General features: G+C 43.0%; 1 protein-coding gene across 1 annotated transcript in view; it reads left to right on the plus strand.

The window, feature by feature from the left end:
* Positions 1 to 20,686, plus strand: part of lrrc75bb (leucine rich repeat containing 75Bb) — a 54,750-nt gene extending 34,064 nt beyond the window's left edge. The window contains exon 4 of the mRNA XM_021602661.2: positions 19,525 to 20,686. Coding sequence (XP_021458336.1) covers positions 19,525 to 20,143 — 619 coding nt within the window. The 3' untranslated portion in view covers positions 20,144 to 20,686. The remainder of the gene's footprint in view (positions 1 to 19,524) is intronic.
* The last annotated feature ends 6,505 nt before the right edge of the window (positions 20,687 to 27,191 follow it).

Genomic DNA, 27,191 nt, shown 5'->3' on the forward strand with positions numbered 1-27,191 from the left:
GGAGGGAGAGAGCGAAGAGAGAGGAAGAGAAAGAAAGAGAGAGGGTGGGTGGGTGGGTGGGAGAGGGGGGGGGCACTACAAGGTTACCCATTAGAACCCCTGTGTTTCTTTCATTCCTCCCACCTCGTCTTACAGTAAATAGGTTACAGCTATAGATCTGTTCTCTCATGTAAAGGAAATAAAATACTTATTACATGTGCAGTAGCATGCTTTCCAGCCACAGAAAATGTCATTATTTTCACAGAAGAGAAGGAATAGAATCCATTGTATTCGTTTCAGAGCTCATGCATAAAATGTATTTCTTCAGTCAGCTCAGTCCTAGAACACTGTGTAAGGTGCAGAGCCAGTTTTGTCCTTTATTGTTTGGAATCATGTCCCAGGAGAGTTGAAAGTCTATTTGAATAGTGTCCGCAATAGCATGTTATTGTGTCCTCCTTATAATAAATGACTGAGTCCCCCTGAACATGTTTATAATCTTTTTTACATCTGCATTGGATTTCAAATTAATCAACTCCATATTCTTTAATACCCTGAAATTGCTCTTCCAGCACAATCGGAGGAGAATTCGCTCATATAGCAGATGTTATTTAATTACTTATCTTTACTTCCAGGCAATCACTGACGCCGTCATCTGAGGTCTTAATAACAACATCCAATGATGAATCTAGCTCAGTAAAAATAGGAAGAAGCCCTGCCTGCAGCCAATTTAGTAGATACCGTTAGTCAACCTTCCCCATGTAGTAATAAATGCATTGCTCAGTACTAGCTGATGAGGGTTTGAAGTTATAAAGGACGTCAGTGGATATGAGTTAAATGCTCTATGCTGTGTGTGCATGCTCAGTAAATAAATACTACTTCTACTTCTAACCCAATTGATACTTATTTTTTATCACTTTATATGGTACTACACTCACACTAAACTCATCATTCAGAAGCATTATCAGCTGCATGGGCCAACGGTTATCCAAGCAGCTCAATAGAAAGCATTATTAGCTTTAGGTGAATGGTTAAAAGAGTAAGATACTGGCGTTGAGTGCTTTTATGGCTGTCGTGCTGTTAGCAAATCAAATCAAATTGTATTGGTCACATACAGGTGGTTTGCAAATGTTAATGTGAGTGTAGCGAAATGCTTGTGCTTCTAGTTCCGACAGTGCAGTAATGTCTAACAAGTAATCAAACAATTCCCCAACAACTACCAAATACACATAAATCTAAAGGGATGGAATAAGAATATGTACATACAGTTAAAGTCGGAAGTTTACATACACTTAGGTTGGAGTCATTAAAACTCGTTTTTCAACCACTCCACAAATTTCTTGTTAACAAACTATATTTCTGGCAAGTCGGTTAGGACTTCTACTGTGTGCATGACACAAGTAATTTTTCCAACAATTGTTTACGGACAGATCATTTCACTTATAATTCACTGTGTCACAATTCCAGTGGGTCAGAAGTTTACATACACTAAGTTGACTGTACCTTTAAACAGCATGGAAAATTCCAGAAAATTATGTCATGGCTTTAGAAGCTTCTGATAGGCTAATTGACATAATTTGAGTCAATTGGAGGTGTACCTGTGGATGTACCTCCAAAGATTACTTAAGGACAACAAAGTCAAGGTATTGGAGTGGTCATCACAAAACCCTGACCTCAATCCTATAGAAAATTTGTGGGCACAACTGAAAAGGCGTGTGCGAGCAAGGAAGCCTACCAACCTGACTCAGTTACACCAGCTCTGTCAGGAGGAATGGGCCACAATTCACCCAACTTATTGTGGGAAGCTTGTGGAAGGCTACTTGAAACGTTTGACCCAAGTTAACCTCTCTAGGGTAGGTGAGACGCTAACGTCCCACCAGGCCAACATCCGGTTAAACTGCAGAGCGCTAACATTCTAAATACACCATTCGTTATATTAAACATTCTTGGAAATACATGTATCTTACATCATTTAAAAGATGAACATCTTATTATTCCAGCCGCTGTGTCAGATTTCAAAAAGGCTTTACTGCGAAAGCAAACCATGCGATTTTCTGAGGACAGCACCCCGCACACACAAGTATTACTAGCATTTTCCAACCAAGCATTAGCGTCACGGAAGCGGGAATAACAATAAAATAAATTGCTTACCTTTGAAGATCTTCCTCTGGTGGCAATGCCAAGTGTCCTAACTACACAGTGAATGTTCATTTTGTTTGATAACATCCATTTTTATAGCCTAACATGAAACATTTGTAAACCGCTTGCGTCGTGATTTCCGTCTCATTCAACTTTGGACGAAGCGTTCGTGGTAATTACACACACTAAACAAACGTTTATCCAGTCATGGTTGATTTCATTGCAATCCACTGGTTGTTATTAACACATCCATACTTGATGGTTCTTTCCCCGGGACGTATTGACCGAAACAAACCGATTTGAAGACACCAATCAATGACCTCATTGCGCACCAATGGTAGGACCGGTCTATCGTTGATTGACTGTATTTTGGCCCAATGACCACTGATCATCTTGAAATCTAGCTTGGAAGATAGCCAATGAGCTGGGGTAAACGGCAATATGTAATGGTTATACGTTCGAAGACCAGCCTTTGTTGTAAACTCTGGCGTAAAAGAAGTTCATTCGCCATTGCAAATCCTACTTGACGGAGCCACGAGTGTTACGCATAGCAGTACAGAGTCAATAGCATTTTCGGCAAGTTTATATATTTAAATTATGGTGAATAAATCAGGAAATGCTAAAACAAAGTCTAGGTATACAGATTTAACCCAAATTATAGAGGACATTTATAGAGAAAGCGAGACGGAGTTGCTTCAGGAAGATAAATCTTTCAGTTTTGCTACCGGTAATGGACGGAGTTCTGATTCCGTTATGGAGTTATTGGATTTTCAACTGCTGGGGAAAGGCTACAAACTGTTTGTGGACAACTTCTACACAAGCCCTATTCTGTTTACAGAGCAGAGGAAGCGCGATGTGTGGGCTTGTGGCACCATTCGGACCAACAGAGTGGGCTTTCCAAAAACAAAGGTGAACGACATGCCTAAGCGGGCTGAGCGGGGTACCATGCGATGGATTCGTGAAAATGGCCTGCTCTTTGTAAAGTGGATGGATACCAGAGAGGTGGTCATGTGCACAACTATCCACAAGTCCTTCAGTGGCGATCAAGTCGTCAGGCGTGTGAAGGACGGTAGCAGGGCATGGACCACAAAAAATGTCCCCATTCCAGCTGCTGTGAAGGACTACAACAAGGGCATGGGAGGTGTGGACCTGTCAGATGCACTGATAGGATACTACAATGTTGTCCACAAGACCATGAAATGGTACAAGACATTTTTCTATAATTTCATTGATATTGCTGTGGTGAATGCCTTCATCCTCCAGAAGGAAATGGCCAAGAGCTGTGGACAGCCCCCCATCTCACAGCTAGCCTTCAGGGAGCTGCTCATCCAGGAGCTTGCTAGCTACAGCAAGTCTACTGCAGCACCTTCTGTCCCCTCTACCTCTGTCCCTTCTGCTCCAACCAGTGGTGTTCACCTGCCCAGATTCATCTCTGCAGGCATGAATGTTCCTTAGGGCAAAAAAAGGGCACAGTAGGGAGACGTCGTTGTGCCCTTTGTCACAGGAAATTCCCCATCACCAGCACCACCTGTTCAGTAAGCCTCTGCTTTACAGCAGAAAGAGACTGCTATGGGCCATGGCACCAGCAGCACAATATTGTGTAGAGGACTGAGGGTCTTGACAATATTGTAAATAGAAAATGTGTAAATAGTTACCCTTGATATTTGTTTATGTTTAATTATTATTATTTATTTATTTTTAATATATATTTTTTGGGGGTGTGTTAGAATAGCATTTATGTATTTTTATATAGTTCTTTCCTTCCAAATGTATCACTGTACCAATTTGGCCACTTGGGTACATTTGGGTACATTTGTGTGGGTGGGACACCTGGGTGACTTCATGCTCAATGTCATGTAGCTCGCTCATTTTTGAAGTTACCTGTCTAAAACTTTGCCAAACTAATGTTGCCATCTTATGTTCTTCATTCAAATCATCCTCAGCATCCTATCTGTATGTTTGGCTGTTCTTGTTCCTTTGAAAGAGGATGCAGCAACAATAAAAACAGAAAATGTATGTTTATTTCCTTGTATTTTCTTCAACAAGATCTACTGTGTTATATTCTCCTACATTCAATTCACATTTCCACAAAATTCAGAGTGTTTCCTTTCAAATGACACCAAGAATATGCATATCCTTGCTTCTGGGCCTGAGCTACATACAGGCAGTTAGATTAGGGAAAGTCTTTAGGTGGAAATTGAGAAGAAGGGGGGGTACCCCAAAGAAGTTAAACCATTTAAAGGCACTGCTACCAAATATTAATTGAGTGTATGTAAACTTCTGACCCACTGGGAATGTGATGAAAGAAATAAAAGCTAAAATGCATCATTCTCTCTACTATTATTTTGACATTTCACATAAAGTGGTGATCCTAAAACAGGGAATTTTTACTAGGATTAAATGTCAGGAATTGTGAAAAACTGAAAACTTTAAATGTATTTGGCTAAGGGTTATGTAAACTCCCGACTTCAACTGTATGAATATCTGGATGACCGATGGCCTAGCGGCATAGGGTAAGTGCAATAGATGGTATAATGTACAATATATACATTTGCGATGAGTCATGTTAGATATGTTAACATTATTAAAGTGGCACTGTTTAAAGTGACTAGTGATATATTTATTAAAGTGGCCAGTGATTTGAGTCTCTATCTAGGCAGCAGCCTCTCTTAGTTAGTGATTGCTGTTTTGCAGTCTGATGGCCTTGAGATAGAAGCTCTTTTTCAGTCTCTCGGTCCCAGCTTGAATGCACCTGTACTGACCTCGCACAGGTCTTAACAGCTGTGCATGTGGGTGAATATATCCACTCTGACTCCATCTGTCTGCTACACGTGAGGCTGTCCACCAGGGGCTCTGATATCTGACCCAGACACAGGCTACAGAATCAGACGACACGGCTACATATAGTACCAACCATTTGACAGCCTGTTCCTCACTGCTATCCCTAGCACACTGCTGGCACTCTTACCTTTGCACACACAAACCTTTGCACCCACACACCCACACATCTAGACACTTCCACATACACTCTGGCTGTGACATGAGGTAACAGGTTTATCCAAGGCAGGTGGAGTAGGTAGGATTTCAGTCAACTCAGCACGTGTCAAGCCCCGTTTGATTGACTGTCAATTTCACACTGATCCAAAGGTGTGAAACGACTTGATACAGTGCGAAGAAAAAGATACTGCCAAGGTTACTTTTGCACATCCCATGCAATGTAACTTAATCGGTCTTTCTTGCCTATTTTTGTCCCTTGAATTCACTCATACACTCACAAGGACATTGTAGTATGCTTTTCATTGGCTTGCTTGTTCAGCTAAGCATGCAGTATTGTATACAAGTTGACGTTGGTTTACTCAGGCAGTTCAGGTTAATTAGCTACCCTGCTCAGGAGCACAACAGCGTTCTGTCATTCTATTGCTACCACTACCTGTTGTGTCGTTACCATTGTTCAGTGACTCCAGTAGACTTGTGAGTCTAGGACAAAGTTGTTCATGATACTGAAGCACTTCTACTTCATTTATTTATTTACATCCCTCATCTGCCTGTTTCCCCAGTGTCGGCTGTTTCATTGTGTTTAACCTATTTCCAGGGAGTCTCGGCAGGCATCCCCTGAGGTCTCTCTACAAAAAGATCATGACAACTCTGACTCATCCCTCCTGACCCTTTAATAACCTGAGAGACATGCTCAAGGTGAGAAAAGGAGGTGAAATGAGTAAACAACATGTGGGAGGAAAATATACATCTAAATATAGACTTCCTTTTAGAGTCGAGTGAAATGCTTACTTAGAATGAAATAGAGGATGAAAAAGGGAAATGTCTTAGCAGGTAACAGAGTGGTATGTCATTGTAAGTACCTTATCTGTGAACATTGCCTCATGTTGTCCCTCCCCTACCCATTTGATTGGGTATAAAAGTCTCCTCCTCTCATAGATTAAGTAGTCGGTCTAGTTTCTTGTATACGCTAGGTGATCCAATCAATCTCTCATTGTTCTTTGCCAGCAACATACCGCCCTGCATCCCACTGCTGGCTTGCTTCTGAAGTTAAGCAGTTTTGGTCCCTGGATGAGAGACCAGATGCTACTGGAAGTGGTGTTGGAGGGCCAGTAGGAAGCACTCTTTCCTCTGGTCTAAAAAATATATCCCATTGCCCTGTGTAGGTTGCTGTCTTTTGGATGGGACGTTAAACAGGTGTTCTGACTCACTATGGTCACTAAAAAGCCCATGGCACTTGTAGTAAGAGTAGGGGTGTTAACCCTGGTGTCCTGGCTAAATTCCCAATCTGGCCTTCATACCATCATGGTCACCTAATCATCCCCAGTTTGTAGTTTCCCCTGTAACTATTCCACCAGGTGATTGCTGTAAATGAGAATGTTTTCTCAATCAACTTACCTGGTAAAATAATTGTTAAAAAAATGTGTAGCCTCCACCTTGTAGAGAAACTTAAGGAGTCATCCATGGTCCTTATCCATAATGAATGGCACATTTCCCAATGAGCCCAGCATCGTAGGGCCTCTTTACACTACACTTCTTTGACGACACAAACTAAGGAGAGATACTTGTGTGGTCTAAAGAGACGGATCTAGATTCAAATCTCTCTTGAAGAGATGTCGCCCACACTACCTCTGGAGATAGTGTGGGAGACATCTACACCACATACTCCCCTCTGAGTGGTAGGGCTCTCCCACACCACATGTACCTGCAAGAATGACCTTGATTACCTACAGCATTTTTGCTCTGTTAGCCAAATTCTAAATTAGGATATCCACATTCCCTGTGGTTGTGATCCATTGATTATATCTGTGAAAACAAATTGATCTGATATTAGAGCTTTTGATTTGGGCCTTGCATAGAAAAAAACATTGGGGATTACAGGAAAATATGGAAGGAGAGAAAACCTGAAGAATGAATCAAAGAGTATTTTTGTTGCTGCCTGGTCTGACGTTTACACAGAGCAAATCCCCATTGCCTCCCAACTACCATCAAGCACCACTGTGTCCCTTTGCAACGCTGCACATTAATGTTGGTTTCATAACCGGGCCTTGACATTGCAGACAGGCGCGCAGTCTTCCATGATTTAGTATTCAGTATTTTATCAGGATAAAGCAGCAGCGACTCTTCCTGGTGTCCAGTTACAGTTATGTAACGCAAACTCTTTTCCATGGAAACTGAAAACATGGCAAATAATAAACTTCTGGAATAGTTTTTGTTTTTTCATACACTCTTAGAAAAAAGGGTTCCAAGCTCTTTGGCTGTCCCCATAGGATAACTATTTTTGGTTCCAGGTTGAACTCTTGGGTTCCATGTAGAACACTCTGTGGAAAGGGTTCTACATGGAACCAAAATGGGTTCTACCTGGAACCAGAAAATGGTTCTTCAAAGGGTTCTCCTATGAGGACAGCCAAACAACCCTTTTATGTTATAGATAGCACAAGATTTTTCTACGAGTGTAGAATACATACTCACAGAAATATGTCTTAACACCTGTAAATCAAATCAAATCAAATGTTATTTGTCACATACACATGGTTAGTAGATGTTAATGCGAGTGTAGCGAAATGCTACAGCAGACTGGGATAAGGATTGATTGAATATGTCCGTAAACACACCAGCAAGCTGGTCTACGCATGCTCTAAGGACACGGCTGGGGATGCCGTCTGGGCCTTCAGCCTTGCGAGGGTTAACACGTTTAAATGTTTTACTCACGTCGGCTGCAGTGAAGGAGAGGCCGCAGGTTTTGGTAGCGGGCCGTGTCAGTGGCACTGTATTGTCCTCAAAGCGAGCAAAAAAGTTATTTAGTCTGTCTGGGAGCAAGACATCCTAGTCCGCGACGGGGCTGGTTTTCTTTTTGTAATCCGTGATTAACTGTAGACCCTGCCACATACCTCTTGTGTCTGAGCCGTTGAATTGTGACTCTACTTTGTCTCTATACTGACACTTAGCTTGTTTGATTGCAGTGAGGAGGGAATAGCTACACTGTTTGTATTTTGGTCATGTTTCCGGTCACCTTGCCCTGATTAAAAGCAGTGGTTTGTGCTTTCAGTTTCGCGCGAATGCTGCCATCAATCCACAGTTTCTGGTTTGGGAATGTTTTAAACGTTGCTGTGGGTGTAGCATCGCCGATGCACTTTCTAATGAACTCGCTCACTGCATCAGCGTATTCGTCAATGTTGTTGTTGGATGCAATGCGGAACATATCCCAATCCACGTGATCGAAGCAGTCTTGAAGCGTGGAATCAGATTGGTCGGACCAGCGTTGAACAGACCTGAGCGCGGGAGCTTCTTGTTTTAGTTTCTGTCTGTAGGCTGGAAGCAACAAAATTGAGTCGTGGTCAGCTTTTCCGAAAATCCCCCCGGGGGAGGGCCTTATATGCGTTGCGGAAGTTAGAATAACAATGATCCAGGGTTTTGTAGCTCCAGATACTGAGTAAGCAACTGTCAATTATTCACTTTATACATTCAATGAAAATAACGACCTTTGTGAACTTAGTACAGATACAGTAGATCCTATTAGGTAGGAGAGCAAGGGAAACAGCGAGTGTGGGAGAAAGGTTATTACGGTTTATAGTTCATGGCTTTGCTTTACCTGGAATTGTGTTATTGTACGTGTGTTCCTTCATGTTGTGTTCTGATCCCTCAAGTTGTTGTGTTGTGATGCGTGTTGTTCCACACTGAGCTGAGCTGCCACTCCAGCCTGTGTTAGGGGAACCCGGTGGCGTGCTGGTGTCAGGAGGGCCCATGAGAAGTGGCTGATTGGCGTATTAGTGGAGGGAAGGAGGCGTTGGTTGGCACTGATACAGTCTGCTCCTCCCCTCCCTCTGAGACCTCAGTGCCCTTCTCTGGGCTAATTAAAGCAACCCTGGCATACACCTGTGGAGAAGCCTGGGGGGTCTCATAGAGCTGGATCATGAAGGGTTGGTGGGAGGATAGGACTCCTTCAGAGGCTGTTGGAAGAGACGTACTTAGCGGTGGGTTTAAGGGTGAAAGCCTGTGTGTGTATGTTCATATGCGTGCCCAATCGGAATGATAGCTTGGCTCAAACCAAACATGTTGCTGAATGTTAGCTTCCAAGGCCCTGTGGCGAAGTTCTAAATCACTGCATGCACATCCATTTGTGCAACGGGCCCAGCAGCAGTACTAAAATGTAGTCAAATATTTTCACTCTGAAAAGCTTCTCTGTGGTGTCCCCTTTTAAAACCACCCAGGCCTGGGAATCTGTGCCCTATCTCGCCAATAGACATGACACAGACTGAAAGAAAGAACAACATACAGAACAACGAGAGAATTCCATACCTGGTTTGGTGTTGAAAGAATAGATTAGTTAGCAGAAAGCCCTGGTTCTCACAAGGCTCAGCCAACCTAGACCATCCATCATGTTTAATACAGATATCCAGACCATCCATCATGTTTAATACAGATATCCAGACCATCCATCATGTTTAATACAGATATCCAGACCATTCATCATGTTTAATACAGATACCCAGACCATCCATCATGTTTAATACAGATACCCAGACAATCCATCATGTATAATACAGATACCCAGACCATCCATCATGTTTAATACAGATATCCAGACCATCCATCATGTTTAATACAGATACCCAGACCATCCATCATGTTTAATACAGATACCCAGACAATCCATCATGTATAATACAGATACCCAGACCATCCATCATGTTTAATACAGACACCCAGACCATCCATCATGTTTAATACAGATACCCAGACCATCCATCATGTATAATACAGATATCCAGACCATCCATCATGTATAATACAGATACCCAGACCATCCATCATGTTTAATACAGACACCCAGACCATCCATCATGTTTAATACAGATACCCAGACCATCCATCATGTTTAATACAGATATCCAGACCATCCATCATGTTTAATACAGATACCCAGACCATCCATCATGTTTAATACAGATACCCAGACAATCCATCATGTATAATACAGATACCCAGACCATCCATCATGTTTAATACAGATATCCAGACCATCCATCATGTTTAATACAGATACCCAGACCATCCATCATGTTTAATACAGATACCCAGACAATCCATCATGTATAATACAGATACCCAGACCATCCATCATGTTTAATACAGACACCCAGACCATCCATCATGTATAATACAGATACCCAGACCATTCATCATGTTTAATACAGACACCCAGACCATCCATCATGTATAATACAGATACCCAGACCATCCATCATGTATAATGGGGCGGCAGGGTAGCCTAGTGGTTAGAGTGTTGGACTAGTAACTGGAAGGTTGCAAGTTCAAACCCCTGAGCTGACAAGGTCTGTCGTTCTGCCCTGATGACCCACACACAATGCACTTAACCCCAATTTTTCCTGTAAGTCGCTCTGGATAAGAGTGTCTGGTAAATGACTAAGTGTGAGTTTCTGTAAGTCCACATCCATCACGGCAACTCCTTACATTTACCATATGAGACTGAGCCATCATTGAAAATAAGAATTTGTTCCTAGTTAAATAAATAATATCCATGTATAATACAGATACCCAGACCAAACCCAGACCATAATACAGATACCCATATCCTGAATAAACAACTCAGGACCAAAGTGTTGATGAAGCAGACATTGATCCAGCTGGATCCACCGGGCCTCTGGGATAGCATCCACATCCAATATTTCTCAAGTGCCTTTATTTAATTCGGCTGACATGAGTCACGTGTGTCTTTGCATTGCTCAGCTGAAGTGTAACCGCCTGGAGGATTCTAATTAGTATTACCTAGTTAGACCCAGTTCCCTGAGAGACTCACATAGTGCATATTATTTATGCCTGAGCACCTTTTCGAGCATATTGCTGGAGTGACCTGCTACGTTGGCAGGTAGCCTAACAGTTAAGAGTGTTGGGCCAGTAACCAAAAGGTCACAGGTTTGAATCCCTGAGCCGACTAGGTGAAAAATCTGTCTGTGCCCTTGAACAATGCACTTAACCCAAATTTTTCCTGTAAGTCGCTCTGGATAAGAGTGTCTGGTAAATGACTAAGTGTGAGTTTCTGTAAGTCCACATCCATCACGGCAACTCCTTACATTTACCATATGAGACTGAGTCATCCCACCATTTAGAGTAGATTTGGATATTGAAGTGCACAAAAACTGGTCAGTAGGAATTAGTCTATATCCACTGAAACACTATAACTTTACTCCCAGGCTCTCTATGCTGATTTATGGGGGTAGATGAAGGGGAATGTGTATTCTATGTGGTTGGACAGATTTCAAGATTCCTTCGACATTTGCATTTATAACTCACCTCCCACCCCCAGCCGCTTTAGGTGTTGTGCGAAAAGTGTCTGGTAAAAGTTCACCACATTTCTTTCCAAATCAAGTTTTTAATGGTGACAGAAATGTTCATCCCCCACTTTCCCATTTCAAGATAGGTTGCGTACCTTGAGAGAGTTAAGTGGTGCCAGGGTTTTCCCAGGGAGAAATAATTGGGAGGGACAAAGAAGGCCAACGTTTATGACCACTTACCTTCTGTCCACCAGGAGAGCAGCTACACTGAACATAGCCATTAGCCTCAATGGGTCTAAAATGACCCTGACAGACAGTAGTAGAGTGGTAGAGATTAAAGGAGAGGATGAGAAACGGTGAAGGTAAAGAAATACATCAATGGGTCCGCTAAGGTCTTTACTGGAGTTGCTATCACCACAGCCAGGAAGAGTTTTAAGTGACCAGAATGAACTCAACTACCAGAGTTTAAAAGCAACACTTACACAGTACACAAATACACATGCTAACCAACATCCTGAATACAAATTCACATGAATGCTGATGTGCGCTGAAATAGGGAATAGGGGTTGCATGAAGAGAGCTCCTCTGGCTGAGACATGAGTTGACGTCATGCTATCTGTGCTGTCGCGGCCCGCTCTGTAAATCTCTGGATTTGTGGCGGCAGGTCTTGAAATGGATGTTGCCATAACTTAGCCTGTATGATCTCAACCCAGAGCTGTTTAAACTGACACTAAATCACAGGTGATGGCCTCGCCCTATTTCACTGAATGGATTGTTTGTTCAGAGCTTTTGAAGCTGATAAAGATCTGTCTTTAGTTCTGGCCTACCATCTCAGCTTTATACACCAGTGTTTGAGGATATTTTACCGTAGACTCAGCCCTATTCCTCAATAGATAACATAGATTGTCATATAATGAGAATGAGTGCCCATAGACATCCATATTAAAAAGAGGATTATTTCCTATAGGAAAGAACAGCTATGAAAGGCAATCAGCCAGAGCAGCTGTTAAATGTTAACCTGTTAAATGTAATTTCAAAATGTATATTTCCACATAAATAGACATAACCAATCCTTTTGTTATCATGAGAGGGCCGTAAACAATACCAAGTAATGCTTATACTGCCAGAAAGATTGAATTGCTGAGGTGGAGTCACTTTTGAGGACAGAAGCTCAAGAACACAGTGAAAATGTGAAAATCATATGATTTTTTTTCTTCCTATTCAACAAAATAGGGCTTGAAATTATTGAAGTGCTTTCTAGTTATATTTGTTTATACTAATTGCTCAGAGAAAGACATTTGTTTCAGATGTAATAAAAACACGGTAGGGTTCCAAATTATTGACACAAAATGTTAGTATTTGGTCCCATATTCCTAGCACGCAATGATTACATTATTGGTACTGTTATTGGTAATGGTGAGATGTTAGCATAAATACTTCTAAATAACAAACTGGCTTTATTTACCAACTAGTAACAATGTCTCACCGCATGGCCTGTTTCTCACTCATTTTCCGTTATTTGAAAACAAAATCATCTCCAAAATAATGTTATTTTTTAAACAAAGCGATGATTATTATTATTCATTTAGAATTATATAAAAGCCCATTGGATATTTTCACAGATTTATGATTAACCCTGTTGTAACGGCATTCAGAAGTGAAAGAAGGATTGGACCGAAGCGCAACGTGGTAAGTGTTCATCTTTCTTTTAATGAAACTGAACACTTCAAAAACAAAACAACAAATTGAAAACTGAAACAGTTCTATCTGGTGACACACAAAGACTGAAAATAACCACCCACAAAACAAAGGAAAACAGGCTACCTAAATATGGTTCTCAATCAGGGACAACGATAGACTGCCTCTGATTGAGAACCATATCAGGCCAAACACAGAAATAGAAAATATAGAAAAACTAACATAGACTGCCCACCCCAACACATGCCCTGACCATGCTAAATAAAGACAAAACAAGGGAATAAAGGTCAAAACGTGACACCTGTTATTAGCAGGACAATATATCATGGCTCCCGAGTGGCGCACAATGGTTTTGCCTTGCAGTTCTCCAGCTGTATCCACTGAAAGCACGCAAGGTTCAAGGCAGAAGGGCAGGGGGCACAGGATGGGCCACAGAGCCGCGCACAGAAGACAGACCTAGCCCATGGGGAAGGGAGGGGGAGGGAGGGTGGACCCCCACCCCGCCACACTGCTAGCACAGAGCAACACTTTAAGGGGCATTGCACTATTAGTGGCCCTGACTAGGGAAACATTTCCGCTGTGCTTAGTGCCAGTCCGCACATTCAAACTAAAACAATGTAACTAATAATGGCATCTTTATGCTTTTGTTAATGAAATAATGATAAAAATACTCTTTCAAAATAAACAATATTTAGTTATGGACCCCATGTATGTATTATAATAGCCCATTATGGGCTATTAGCAGGACAATATACCTTTACCAGCACCTCTCTGTATTTTGATACTTTGCTCCGGAGTGGAGCCCCCGTCACCACATCGCAATGCAAAATGTGTTGCTACAGATAACCGTGCCTTCAACTATTTTAGCACTGTTTTGCACTGCTGGTCTTGATAAATCAATGACATTTTTATTTTCACTGAATCTCTGTTTGAATATTGGTTATACTACAATTATAAAATTAGGGTGTATAAATGTTATGCTCTTAGTGCAACCTTTACTTACCTAGGCAAGTCAGTTAAGAACAAATGTTTATTTACAAGGACAGCCTAGTCCTTCCTCCGCATCACGGAATTCAACCCCGGCCTCCCACATGCCCGCACAACAATTCTTTAGCTAAATAGCCAAGTACTGTAGCCTACTCCCGACTGTCACGTTATACAGTGCCATATTTTCCGATCTATCCTAATGGAAACCCAGAGGGTTAGAAACAAAATAATTTGAATAAAATTAATTAAACAAAACTTATTTAAATCAGTCCCATATACTACAGTGCCTTGCGAAAGTATTCGGCCCCCTTGAACTTTGCGACCTTTTGCCACATTTCAGGCTTCAAACATAAAGATATAAAACTGTATTTTTTTGTGAAGAATCAACAACAAGTGGGACACAATCATGAAGTGGAACGACATTTATTGGATATTTCAAACTTTTTTAACAAATCAAAAACTGAAAAATTGGGCGTGCAAAATTATTCAGCGCCTTTACCGTCAGTGCAGCAAACTCTCTCCAGAAGTTCAGTGAGGATCTCTGAATGATCCAATGTTGACCTAAATGACTAATGATGATAAATACAATCCACCTATGTGTAATCAAGTCTCTGTATGAATGCACCTGCACTGTGATAGTCTCAGAGGTCCGTTAAAAGCGCAGAGAGCATCATGAAGAACAAGGAACACACCAGGCAGGTCCGAGATACTGTTGTGAAGAAGTTTAAAGCCGGATTTGGATACAAAAAGATTTCCCAGGCTTTAAACATCCCAAGGAGCACTGTGCAAGCGATAATATTGAAATGGAAGGAGTATCAGACCACTGCAAAACCACCAAGACCTGGCCGTCCCTCTAAACTTTCAGCTCATACAAGGAGAAGACTGATCAGAGATGCAGCCAAGAGGCCCATGATCACTCTGGATGAACTGCAGAGATCTACAGCTGAGGTGGGAGACTCTGTCCATAGGACAACAATCAGTCGTATATTGCATAAATCTGGCCTTTATGGAAGAGTGGCAAGAAGAAAGCCATTTCTCAAAGATATCCATAAGAAGTGTTGTTTAAAGTTTGCCACAAGCCACCTGGGAGACACACCAAACATGTGGAAGAAGGTGCTCTGGTCAGATGAAACCAAAATTGAACTTTTTGGCAACAATGCAAAACGTTATGTTTGGCGTAAAAGCAACACAGCTCATCACTCTGAACACACCATCCCCACTGTCAAACATGGTGGTGGCAGCATCATGGTTTGGGCCTGCTTTTCTTCAGCAGGGACAGGGAAGATGGTTAAAATTGATGGGAAGATGGATGGAGCCAAATACAGGACCATTCTGGAAGAATCTCACCATCTCTCGCCATTCAAATGGCTGATGACTCTATATAATTTTAGCTTTAAGCACAAAGGGATTTCATCCCTCGGTGACCAAGAGAAAGTGGTCTTGTTTCAATTTGACTAAATTATTTGGTAGTTCTTCATGTTGTGAGCTCTAAATCCATCTGAGAACATTACAGCGAGATGAGACCACTTTATCTGTAATCGCTAGGCTCCTTTTCATATGCAGTATTGCAAGCGGAGCTGCAAGGTTCACAGCCAGAGGAAATCGATCATTTGTCTGGCTATGCCAGAAAATGTGACGTGTCGCTCCCTATGTAAATGAGGTGTCAGATTTCACATACTGCATCTCAGCTGAAAGCGGAGAGCGGCATGAGATGAGGGACAACCAGAGTTTTCACGGAGTTCACAGCAATTGATGTTGCGCCGTTCACAGAGAGCTCTGTACACAAAAATGTTGTCCGGAACCAGTTCAGAACTGCTCAAAGTCCCCTAAATAAGGGACTTAACCAGCTAATATCTTTACAAAGGGGACTCCATTCTCATTTAGGTTCCTGTGCTGCATAATCAAATCCCTCTTGCTGGAGTGGATAGATGGATATCCCTCGCTCATTTGCTGTTAAATGAGACCTAATACAGGAAAAGCTCAGTGTTCTTGAGATGCATCTTGCTTATTATGCAGACAGAATCTGGCTGCCTTTGAAGTCCTTTGTTTATGTTGTAGAAACTGCAGGTCCAAGTAAAATGATACTGCTGGCCACAGGCAAAGTGGGTGCATTAAATTAGAACAAGAGAGAAGACATTTGTAGTTATTTTATCTTTTCATGGTAACGGGCAGTGAGAAAGGTTGGTTGTGCCCATAAGTCTGAACCAAGCGGAGGCCTGTGGGTGGCATTCTGCCCACCTTGCTAGGAGGCAGTGGATTTGGATGGCGGTCTGAGACCGTCTCTGCTTCTCAGCCTCATTAAAACAATAGTACAGAGAATATTGCCCTACACCACCCACACGCCCCGTCGCAGTCGAACTGGAACAGGCTCTTTCTTTCCTTCTTTATTTATCTCTCTCTCTCACTCTTTCGCTCTCTCGCTCTTTCTTTGTACTCTCTTTTTCTCTCTTCCTATCCCCCCTTCGCTCTACTCCCCCTTCTCTCTTTCCTATCTCTTTCCGCCCACACAATGAGGAGAGAAAGCAGGCTTCTCCAGCAGGAACTGGGAAATACCCACATCCTCTGAGCCCTCAAGCTGCCAAAATACAGAACAACACAAAACGAAAGTTGATGCATGGCTCTGTTGGCTCAGAAAGTGTAGCCTACATCTTGCAGATCTTGCACAAAGCAAAAGCCCCAGAGCCACTCTGCTGAGGAGAGCTAGGGAGAGACAGATGGGGCTCCCTGGCATTTAGAGGGGAGAGTGAAGGAGCAACCAGTCAATGCCAATGACGTTAATTACCATATAGAGGTGGTGCAGAGTACACCTTATATTTCTGTGGGGAAATCAGCTTGCCATTCTAATCCTTAGGGGTTGTTAGAGCGAAAAGGGTAGCAAGATAAAAATAGATCTTACAACATACAGAGCAAAATAACCTGAAACAGCCCAGACTGGGATTGCAGAGGAAGGGAGTGCGGGATGGATGGTGATCGGGGGAACGAGGAAAAGCGAGAGTAGGAAGTAGAGAGAGGGAGTTGAATTATAGCCCACTCGAGGAATCAATAACTTCACAAATCTGAGCTCCAGTTAGCTGCTGCAGGCCTTTCCCTGGCTGCTCCAGAGCAGAGTGGCTGACAGATGTGAGGACCACAGGCAGCCCATTTATGAAGCTCCTGCTCCCACACAACCTAGGAGCAGGAGGGGAGAGGAGAGGAGGTTCAAATCCCAGGCAAGCAAGACTGACTAAGAGGGGGTTCAAACCCCAGGCAAACAGGACTGACTAAGAGGAGAGGGGGTGCAAACCCCCAAGCAAACAGGACTGACTAAGAGGAGATGGGGTTCAAACCCCAGGCAAACAGGACTGACTAAGAGGAGAGGGGGTTCAAACCCCAGGCAAACAGGACGGACTAAGAGGAGAGGGGGTTCAAACCCCAGGCAAGCAGGACTGACTAAGAGGAGATGGGGTTCAAACCCCAGGCAAACAGGACGGACTAAGAGGAGAGGGGGTTCAAACCCCAGGCAAACAGGACTGACTAAGAAGAGATGGGGTTCAAACCCTAGGCAAACAGGACTGACTAAGAGGAGATGGGGTTCAAACCCCAGGCAAACAGGACTGACTAAGAGGAGATGGGGTTCAAACCCCAGGCAAACAGGACTGACTAAGAGGAGAGGGGGTTCAAACCCCCAAGCAAACAGGACTGACTAAGAGGAGAGGGGGTTCAAACCCCAGGCAAACAGGACTGACTAAGAGGAGAGGGGGTTCAAACCCCATGCAAACAGGACTGACTAAGAGGAGATGGGGTTCAAACCCCAGGCAAACAGGACTGACTAAGAGGAGAGGGGGTTCAAACCCCAGGCAAACAGGACTGACTAAGAGGAGATGGGGTTCAAACCCCAGGCAAACAGGACTGACTAAGAGGAGAGTGGGTTCAAACCCCAGGCAAACAGGACTGACTAAGAGGAGATGGGGTTCAAACCCCAGGCAAACAGGACTGACTAAGAGGAGAGGGGGTTCAAACCCCAGGCAAACAGGACTGACTAAGAGGAGATGGGGTTCAAACCCCAGGCAAACAGGACTGACTAAGAGGAGATGGGGTTCAAACCCCAGGCAAACAGGACTGACTAAGAGGAGAGGGGGTTCAAACCCCCAAGCAAACAGGACTGACTAAGAGGAGATGGGGTTCAAACCCCAGGCAAGCAGGACTGACTAAAAAGAGAGAAGGGCTAATGTATACACGTCTGGAGTGTAACCTAGTACATCCTCCCAGCGGACTACAGAAATGCTGTGTGTGTATGTAAATCTCTCTCCATTCCCACATTGTCATTGTCAATTGTTTTAAAGACTTCCTCCACCTGACTTCCTCCTACTGTAATGTCCTACTGGAGGCTAGAGAAAGGAGCTCAACCCTCTCCCCAAATCCATAACATATTCTTCCATTGCAAATCTAGAGTCCTGCACTCCAGTGCCACCTCCGCACGGTACAGCTGCCTCGGAGCTTTTAAATGAATTTTTAATCAGACAATGGCAGGGAGCAGGTTTTTGTTTAGTGCTTCTATTCTGCCTAGTCTCAGAGCTAGTGAGGGATGTGATTATTCACCATGACAGTGTCAAAGGTCCAGTAGCACCACACTTGGAACTCTCCATACACTTGGAACTCTCCATACACTTGGAACTCTCCATACACTTGGAACTCTCCATACACTTGGAACTCTCCATACACTTGGAACTCTCCATACACTTGGAACTCTCCATACACTTGGAACTCTCCATACACTTTTATTTTTTATTTCACTAGTCCAGTCATTTGAAGATTGGTATGATCATTAAATGCCATATTCTTAATTTGCCATCAGCACAGATCCCATCCTCTTTTAAAACAGATTGCTCTTCTACTATATGCAGAGATAGAGTTGAGTAAATCATGTTCTCGGTAGTGCCAGTTTGATGCCTCTTTGCCCACTGACAGCTCTGTGGAAAAGGGACAGTATAGCCAATGTCAGCCGTGCCCTGTGGAAAGTGACATTTGGCATTTTTTGGGCTGTTCTGAAGGAAGAAGGGAGGGAGAGAGAGAGAAACACACACGAATATATGACATTCACCAAAAACACTTCTCAAAACAATTCTCCCAGTTCCCTTATAATCTGTTTTTACTGCCTGGTTGCAGTGGGACCTCTGATCCCATGTCAAGTTAAACAACATCCATAGTCCCCCATAACAGGGCTCTCTGTACATCGATAAAGACAGGATCATTAAGTTAAGATAATTTGTTTTTGCACGCTAGAGGATACCTAACTGCCAATATAGGATGCTTGGTCTCAGCTTTGTTATCATGTATACTAAATGGCTATTCTGTGCTCTAGAGTCTGAGATCCAAAACAACTTGCAAACAATATTGGCTTTTCAATTATATTCTCTGTGTAGTTTCTAACAGTCTCTGGTCTTTCCTTTCACAGTCTTAAAACCACACTGAAGAAGAAACTGACCAACGATGTGGTCAACCTGTCTGGCATCCCTCTGTCTGGCCGAGACATCCACCGGGTGGCCTTCTACCTCCGAAGTAACGGCGACTCTGTGTCGGCCGTGGACCTCAGCTTCACCGAGCTGCAGGATGAGAGCCTGCGCCTGCTGCTACCCCACCTGGGCTCCATGCCCAAACTCACCACCCTGGCCATCAACGGCAACCGTCTGACAGTGGGCGTGCTGAAGGACCTGACAGAGATGGTGAAGAACCCCCTGCAGTTCCCCAGCCTGGCCTGGGTGGACCTGGGCAACAACGTGGACATCTTCACCGTGCCACAGCCTCTCCTAGTGGCCCTGCGCAGACGCTTCGGCCTCCGGAGTAGCCTGCCCACAATCTATGAGTACAGTGAGGTGCAGGCCTATAGTAGTTATACCCTGGAGACCTCTATTGAAGAACCCAGCCTGTATGAAGAGGAGGTGGGGGGAAAGAGGGAGGAGGAGGAAGGAGAAGAGGATGAGGATAAGCTGGAGCTGGAGGCGTGGGGTGTTGGGGAGAAGCTTGGGGGGAAGGTTGTATCCACGAATGTGGCTCTGCACTACTGTGAGAGGTGAATGGTCAGAGCCAGCATTGTTTATTGACAAATCTTTGTACCCTACTGTACCCTCACCTTGCCCTGAGTGCTGCCTCCTGTGTCAGCATGCGTCATCATGACAGGAGAAGCTTGGGGTCACCAATTTCATAAAACACCCACTAGGAGAAAACACTGTGTTGTGTTGTCCCTTTGTATGTTCCGATTGCAGAGAGCTAAAGACAGTTTCAGGAAAATGTACAGTTATTTTGTTGGTACAGACATTGTTATCCTAGGAACTGCAGTGACGTTGTTACTGTGTCGTCCTCCGAATGTCATTATTTATGAGCAAAGGAATCTTAAACAACAGGAACAAGACAGATTAGATTTCACCTGACTGTTTTGGCTTTCTAATGTCAAGTACTTTTTTTCTTGTGTATTTGAGGTACTTTCATGTAGCACATGCAGACTGGATCACACAGTGGGAGGGTTTGTTTGCATAAATATGCTGCTGTGTTTTATTGCACAACACACAACATTGACTAAATGCTATAATTTCAGAACAGATGGTTTTAATTCACCAGAATCCCATTCATCAAAGAAGAGTTTTTATTTTCCAAGTGGAGCAGCCCCGATGAGGCTGTGAACCTCTGAGTGAGCCTCAGCCGGCGAGTTCTGGGTCGAGCTGCCCTGGGCTGGGAGCTGGGGAGAGGACACACAGTCTGTCTGTCGGGGAGGGTTTGGGCAGCTGATGAACTGATTGCCTCCTCTGTCAGGTCGTGTTAGAGGTGACCAGAGACAGATGCTGAGGAGATTAACCATTTTTCTCAAAGCAAAACGGAATGATCTCTCGAGTGCATCGTCCACCGTTGGTTATATGGAAGATTATATTTATGAATCGTACCATAAATAAATAAGATGTGCCCTACATGTTCAAATGAAAGGCAAAAATATTGAGATGATGAATGAATTAGTTTTTTCTTTCCTCTGTACTGCTGTTTGCACACATAAATGGACAGAATTGTGAATATGAGGATCAGAAGAAGCATGTTACAGGTGTCCATCACCTGTTCTCTTTAGATGTTCTGTTCAGTGTTTATTTTGAGCATTATTTTGTATATTTTTTTTAACTGACATGACTGTTTACTGCAGCTCAACAATAGTCTGCAGAGATAAAGTTTTAAATAAATGATTTATAGTGTGTGTGTACTTGTTTGTGCACTCGTGTGGTTGTCTATGTCTGTCTGTGTGCACAGTTGTGTGGGTGTGGATGTATGTGTTTGTGAGTGCTCTGGACATACCTGGTGTCCTCTAGAAACTGTTGTTTACTCGTTCGCACTTTAAATACAAGTACAAGTCAATGCCTGTTTAGACTGGCTCTATCCAGTCACAACTCTCTAAATGAATGTCCACTAGAATGGATTGATCTTCATCCAAACCGCTATAGTCACTATGGCTTCCAACATACTGCATTTGTCTCTGCTTCCCACCTCAGTCTACTCTACAGTAACATATTATAGAATACATGTTATGACTGTCCTTGCTTACTGTAACAAAATAAATACATGTCACAGTTCCGTGCATGTGGTCATTGTTGTTGTTGAACTGTATAAACTGACGTCATCTCCCACCAGGCAAGAACATAGACCCAGAAGTTGAACACTCATATTCTGTGCATAGGGCAGTGGCGACGTCACCTTTTTTTAAATTCGGGGGGCTTGCCTGTTTTGCATGTTATTTTGGCATTAATGCGTGTCACATATCAGTTTGCAAAAAATTACATTTTTGGGGAGGATCATTGAGTTAATAAAGCCACATGCAAACAGGCAGCTCCAAATGCAGGTGTTTCAGCCTAGCTCAGTGCTTTCTGTTGTGGTGGGGCTGGCCAGCAGAAAATAAGAGCATTGCATGATTGGCTCAGCATTGAACCGTGATTAGCTCAGTGTTCTGTCACTCATGGGGACACTACATTACCCCCCCCCCTCCCCTTTAGTAAGGGTAGACATAAAGAATGTTAGCCCTTTGGGGGGTGTCATAGAGTTACATTAGAAGTGCCCTTCCGAGAAGGCTCAAGGTCATAGGCCACAAATAAAATCACGTTTTATTTGTGGCCAATGACCTTGAGCCTTCTTGGAAGGGCACTTCCAAATCATCTACAGTAGCTTTGATTGGGCTGAACATCATACTTTCAAAATCTTAGCTAGCCATCATCATCATAAACCAAGTAGACAATCTACTGGCAAATCCTTTTAAATCCTTGTCATGTGAAGATAAATAATGAAGATAAATTATAGATAATACATATCAGCCATTGGACATAAACAACAAGTTGGATATCGCAAATTCAACAATGAGTTGTTTGGAAGGAATCGGTGATAGTGGCTAACCGCAAGCATTGCAACTAGGAGGCCAGACTGGAAAAATCCGTTTTGAACGGTCATCCAACTCGCAATTGTAAACTTTTTTTTGATGACTAAATTTGCTGACAAAGGACCGCCGCACACAAGGTGAGTCCAAAAATGTCTTATATGCTGCTGCATAAATTATGTTATATGCCAGGGAGATATGGTTAGCCATGTCAGCTATGTTTTTTAAAAAGGCAGTAAATGAGGCTGAATGAATTGTTTCGCTGCCAGACAAGGCTCCACTGATAGCCAGGTGTAGCGGTGGTAAAGATTCACTGTATTGTGCTGGAAAGAAAGCTCTGCTGTTGAGACAGCTTTATTTAGGCCCTAACAGTTTGTGGGCACCATTTGTGGCCTTTAAAGTGCAATTAATGTATTGTTTAATGTTGTGTTGTGTAGTGGCTTTGCTGGCATGCATCTTCTTGAGTTTGCTCCACCAAGATTTACATACTAAAATTGTTACTGGTATAGAGTGACCACATTTAAAATACCCAAATGCGGGACAAAGGGATGATTTTGCGGGACAGTGTCACCTTTCATTCATAGTTTTTGGGGCAGCAAAAAATCCCCTTTCCGCTGCACCGAAAATAATTGACAGGGGCCTATAGGCTAATCCTTTGCCTCGTGCAAAATTTGGTCGTACAGAAACGAGAGACCAAATGTTGGCTGTTATATGAACATCTGGGAATACTTGGCCATGGTACCGTTTTTGGTTGGTTTCAGCAAGTGAAAAACAGTTAGGAAGGGAGACTTTGAAAACCAGATTGAGTGAGCAGAAAATATATTGACGCAACTAATGAGCATGGAGTGTGGCAATATATATATTGGTGTGGCAAACTCAACATAAAAAAAAAATGTAAATGCATGCCAGCAAAGCCACTATACAACACTAAACAATACATTAATTGCACTGTAACAATGACAAAACGTGTACCACACTGTTAGGTCCTACATAAAGCTGTCCCAACAGCAGAGCTTTCTTTTCAGTACCATGGACTGAATCCTTACCGCTGCTATACCTGCCTATCAGTGGAGCCTTGTCTGGCAACGAAACAGTTCATTCAGCCTTGGCTGACTTTCTTAAACAAATGTGGTTTCTACTGACAATTGAAATGTACAAATTATGGCATAAGGGGATGACGAGCGGCAGAATTCAGAACATGGGCCGTTCTTACAGTATTTTTCCTGTACACCAAGTCAGAACTGTAGGATAAATAAAGGGGGCATATAAGCAGATAGTGATAAATGCTCTTACAATATTCAATAATATTAGCCTAACAAACCATTATAACTCTGTTATTGTCGTTAGACGCTTGCGCCAACATTAGCTTAGCTTATATTATTGAGAATTTGACACTATAGAAAACTCGCTACAATGTAAAATCCAAACTCACCTCTTTTACCAAATGAATTTGATCCAAATCAACCCCACCGCAGTGCTGACCTCCTCTGTCCTGCGTTTTACCCGGTGTAGATTATTCCCTGTACTCCAGCTGACAGCGGCACTCACGGGAAATGCGACAAAAGAGTTTCCCCTTTTAAACAAAGAGCCCGTCAACACGGATAAAAAACTGTTTTATTGTAAATTAACAAAGATGTAAAGAACTCATTCACTCGTGCTGTATTCAACCTTTTCTGGCCCGTGGTGTTGCATGTAAATGTTTATCCTTTTAAGCTTGGAAGAGAGACCCTTAAGACTTCAGCAGTCTTAGGCACCACAATCACAAGATGTCCTGTGTAGCTCATTTGTTAGAACATGGTGCTTGCATTGCCAGGGTTGTGGGTTTGATTCCCATGGGGGACTAGAGATAAAATGTCTACACTTGCTACTTTAAGTTGCACTTGATAAGAGTGTATGCTAAATGACTAAAATGTAAATGTCATTACAGACCTGGGTTCAATCCCAGGCTGTGTTACAGCTGACCGGGAGACCCATGAGGCAATGCATAGTTGTCCCATTGTGCAAAGAAACCACTACTAAAGGACTTGCTTGGACCAATAGCAATGGGCATTAGACCAGTGGAAATCTGTCCTTTGGTCTGATGAGTCCAAATTAGAGATTTTTGGTTCCAACGCCATGTCTTTGTGAGACGCAGAGTAGGTGAACGGATGATCTCCGCCTTTGTGGTTCCCACCGTGAAGCATGGAGGAGGAGGTGTGATGGTGTGGGGGTGTTTTGCTAGTGACACTGTCTGTGATTTATTTTAAATTCAAGGCACACTTAACCAGCATGGCTACCACAGCATTCTGCAGCAACATGCCATCCGATCTGGTTTGTGCTTAGTGGGACTATCATTTGTTTTTCGACAGGACAATGACCCAAAACACACCTCCAGGCTGTGTAAGGGCTATTTGACCAAGAAGGAGAGTGAGGAAGTGCTGCGTCAGATGACCAGGTCTCCACAATCACCCGACCACAACCCAATTGAGATGGTTTGGGATGAGTTGGACTGCAGAGTGAAAGAAAAGCAGCCAACAAGTGCTCAGCATATGTGGGAACTCCTTCAAGACTGTTGGAAAAGCATTCCTCATGAAGATAGTTGAGAGAATGCCAAGAGTGTGCAAAGCTGTCATCAAGGCAATGGGTGGCTACTTTGAAGAATCTGAAATATAAAATATATTTTGATTTGTTTAACACTTTTTTGGTTACTACATGATTTCATTTGTGTTATTTCATAGTTGTGATGTCTTCACTATTATTCTACAATGTAGAAAATAGTAAAAATAAAGAAAAACGCTTGAATGAGTAGGTGTGTCCAAACTTTTGACTGGTACTGTATATCTTGTCAAAAGCGGAGCGTGAAGGCAAATAGAGATATGTATATAATGACGAGAAGCTCACGGATGTCACCTGCGGGAAGGCAGGTGACAAGTTTAGTTCCAAAATAAGCCCACGGAAACGCATTGGGCTTATTTTGGACAGATTTTGGCGAGTGAAACCTCTCGCTTCACCTCTTCCTCTCTGCTGCAAAATAGACAGGTTGGAATGTCTGACTGAAATACAGGACTAATCAACCTTTTTCGTAAATTAATGGTGTTTGAATGTGTTGGGACATAATTGTTTGGTCGTGGGACAAAAGGCCAAAATGCAGGACTTTCCCTCACAATGTGGTCACCCTATCTGTCCATCGAGAGAGGATATCCCTCTGTATAGTTCTATGGCTTTCCAATACATCAGCTGGATTCTCAGCCACGGTTTGTGTTCTGTGTGAATGAGCAGATTGCAATGAGATGGAGGCGAGGCCCAGTCCTATATGGACCTGTCAGTGGTAGAGTAATATCACTATAGTGCTGACTGTGACTCACTGCTCTGCTGGGTATGCAGCTTTCCCGGTTCATAGGGATAGTACCGGTATGCAGGGCCATCCATCTTCTGCTCTTATTAGGCCTGTAGAAATTCACGTTGGAGCTCAGTGTCAAATAACAGGAGACTCTGGGCCAATTTGCAGCTGACATACAGCTCGCCAGCTTGTCCTAAAACCTGGAAATTAGTTACCTCTGGTTCGTTTGGCCGTCCCTATGGCGGAAATTAATGGGGAAAGAATAGGGTTTTGGGATAAACGATGAAAATAAGTTCTGAGGTTAACACAGGTTTAGGAGATCTTATACGTTTTGTTCTGTGAGATATTATCAGTCAGTTAACATAACCTTTATGAATTATGAAGTCTTTATGTGGTTTATGTGCTTTTTTAAATTACATAAATTCTTAAAAATTCACAAAAAGTGACTTTAGCTGATGAAGATTGTCTCATAGTATAAAACATATAGGATCTCCTAAACCTTTGTTAATCACAGACCATATTTTTTGAGTTTATGCAAAAACCCTACAACAACTCCATTCATTTCCCCATAGGCTTTAACCAATGAACCATGGCGGAGGTAGTGCCCACAAAAAGATGGTATTTTTAAAAATGTAACCTTTATTTGCAAGTCAGTTAAGAACAAATTCTTATTTACAATTACAGCCTACCCCAGATGACACTGGGCGTCGCTCTATGGAACTCCTAATCACGGCCTAATGTGATTCAGCCTGGAGTCAAACCAGGGACTGTAGTGACACCCCTTGCACTGAGACACAGTGCCTTAGACTGCTGCGCCACTCGGGAGCGCAGGCATTAGCAATCAATCAGTCAATCAATCAAATGTATTTATAAAGCCCTTCTTACATCAGCTGATGTCACAAAGTGCTGTACAGAAACCCAGCCTAAAACCCCAATCAGCAAGCAACGCAGATGTAGAAGCATGGTGGCTAGGAAAAACTCCCTAGAAAGGCCAAAACCTAGGAAGAAAGAGAGGAAGCAGGCTCTGAGGGGTGGCCAGTCCTCTTCTGGCTGTGCCAGGTGGAGATTATAACAGAACATGGCCAAGATGTTCAAATGTTCATAGATGACCAGCAGGGTCAAATAACAATAATCACAGTGGTTGTAGAGGGTGTGACAGAGGGTGCAACAGGTCAGTACCTCAGGAGAAAATGTCAGTTGGCTTTCCATAGCCGATCATTCAGAGTATCTCTACCGCTCCTGCTGTCTCTAGAGAGTTGAAAACAGCAGGTCTGGGACAGGTAGCACATCCGGTGAACAGGTCAGGGTTCCATAGCCGCAGGCAGAACAGTTGAAACTGGAGCAGCAGCACGACCAGGTGGACTGGGGACAGCAAGGAGTCATCAGGCCAGGTAGTCCTGAGGCA

The sequence above is a fragment of the Oncorhynchus mykiss genome, chromosome 5, assembly GCF_013265735.2.
Source record: "Oncorhynchus mykiss isolate Arlee chromosome 5, USDA_OmykA_1.1, whole genome shotgun sequence".
NCBI lineage: Eukaryota > Metazoa > Chordata > Actinopteri > Salmoniformes > Salmonidae > Oncorhynchus > Oncorhynchus mykiss.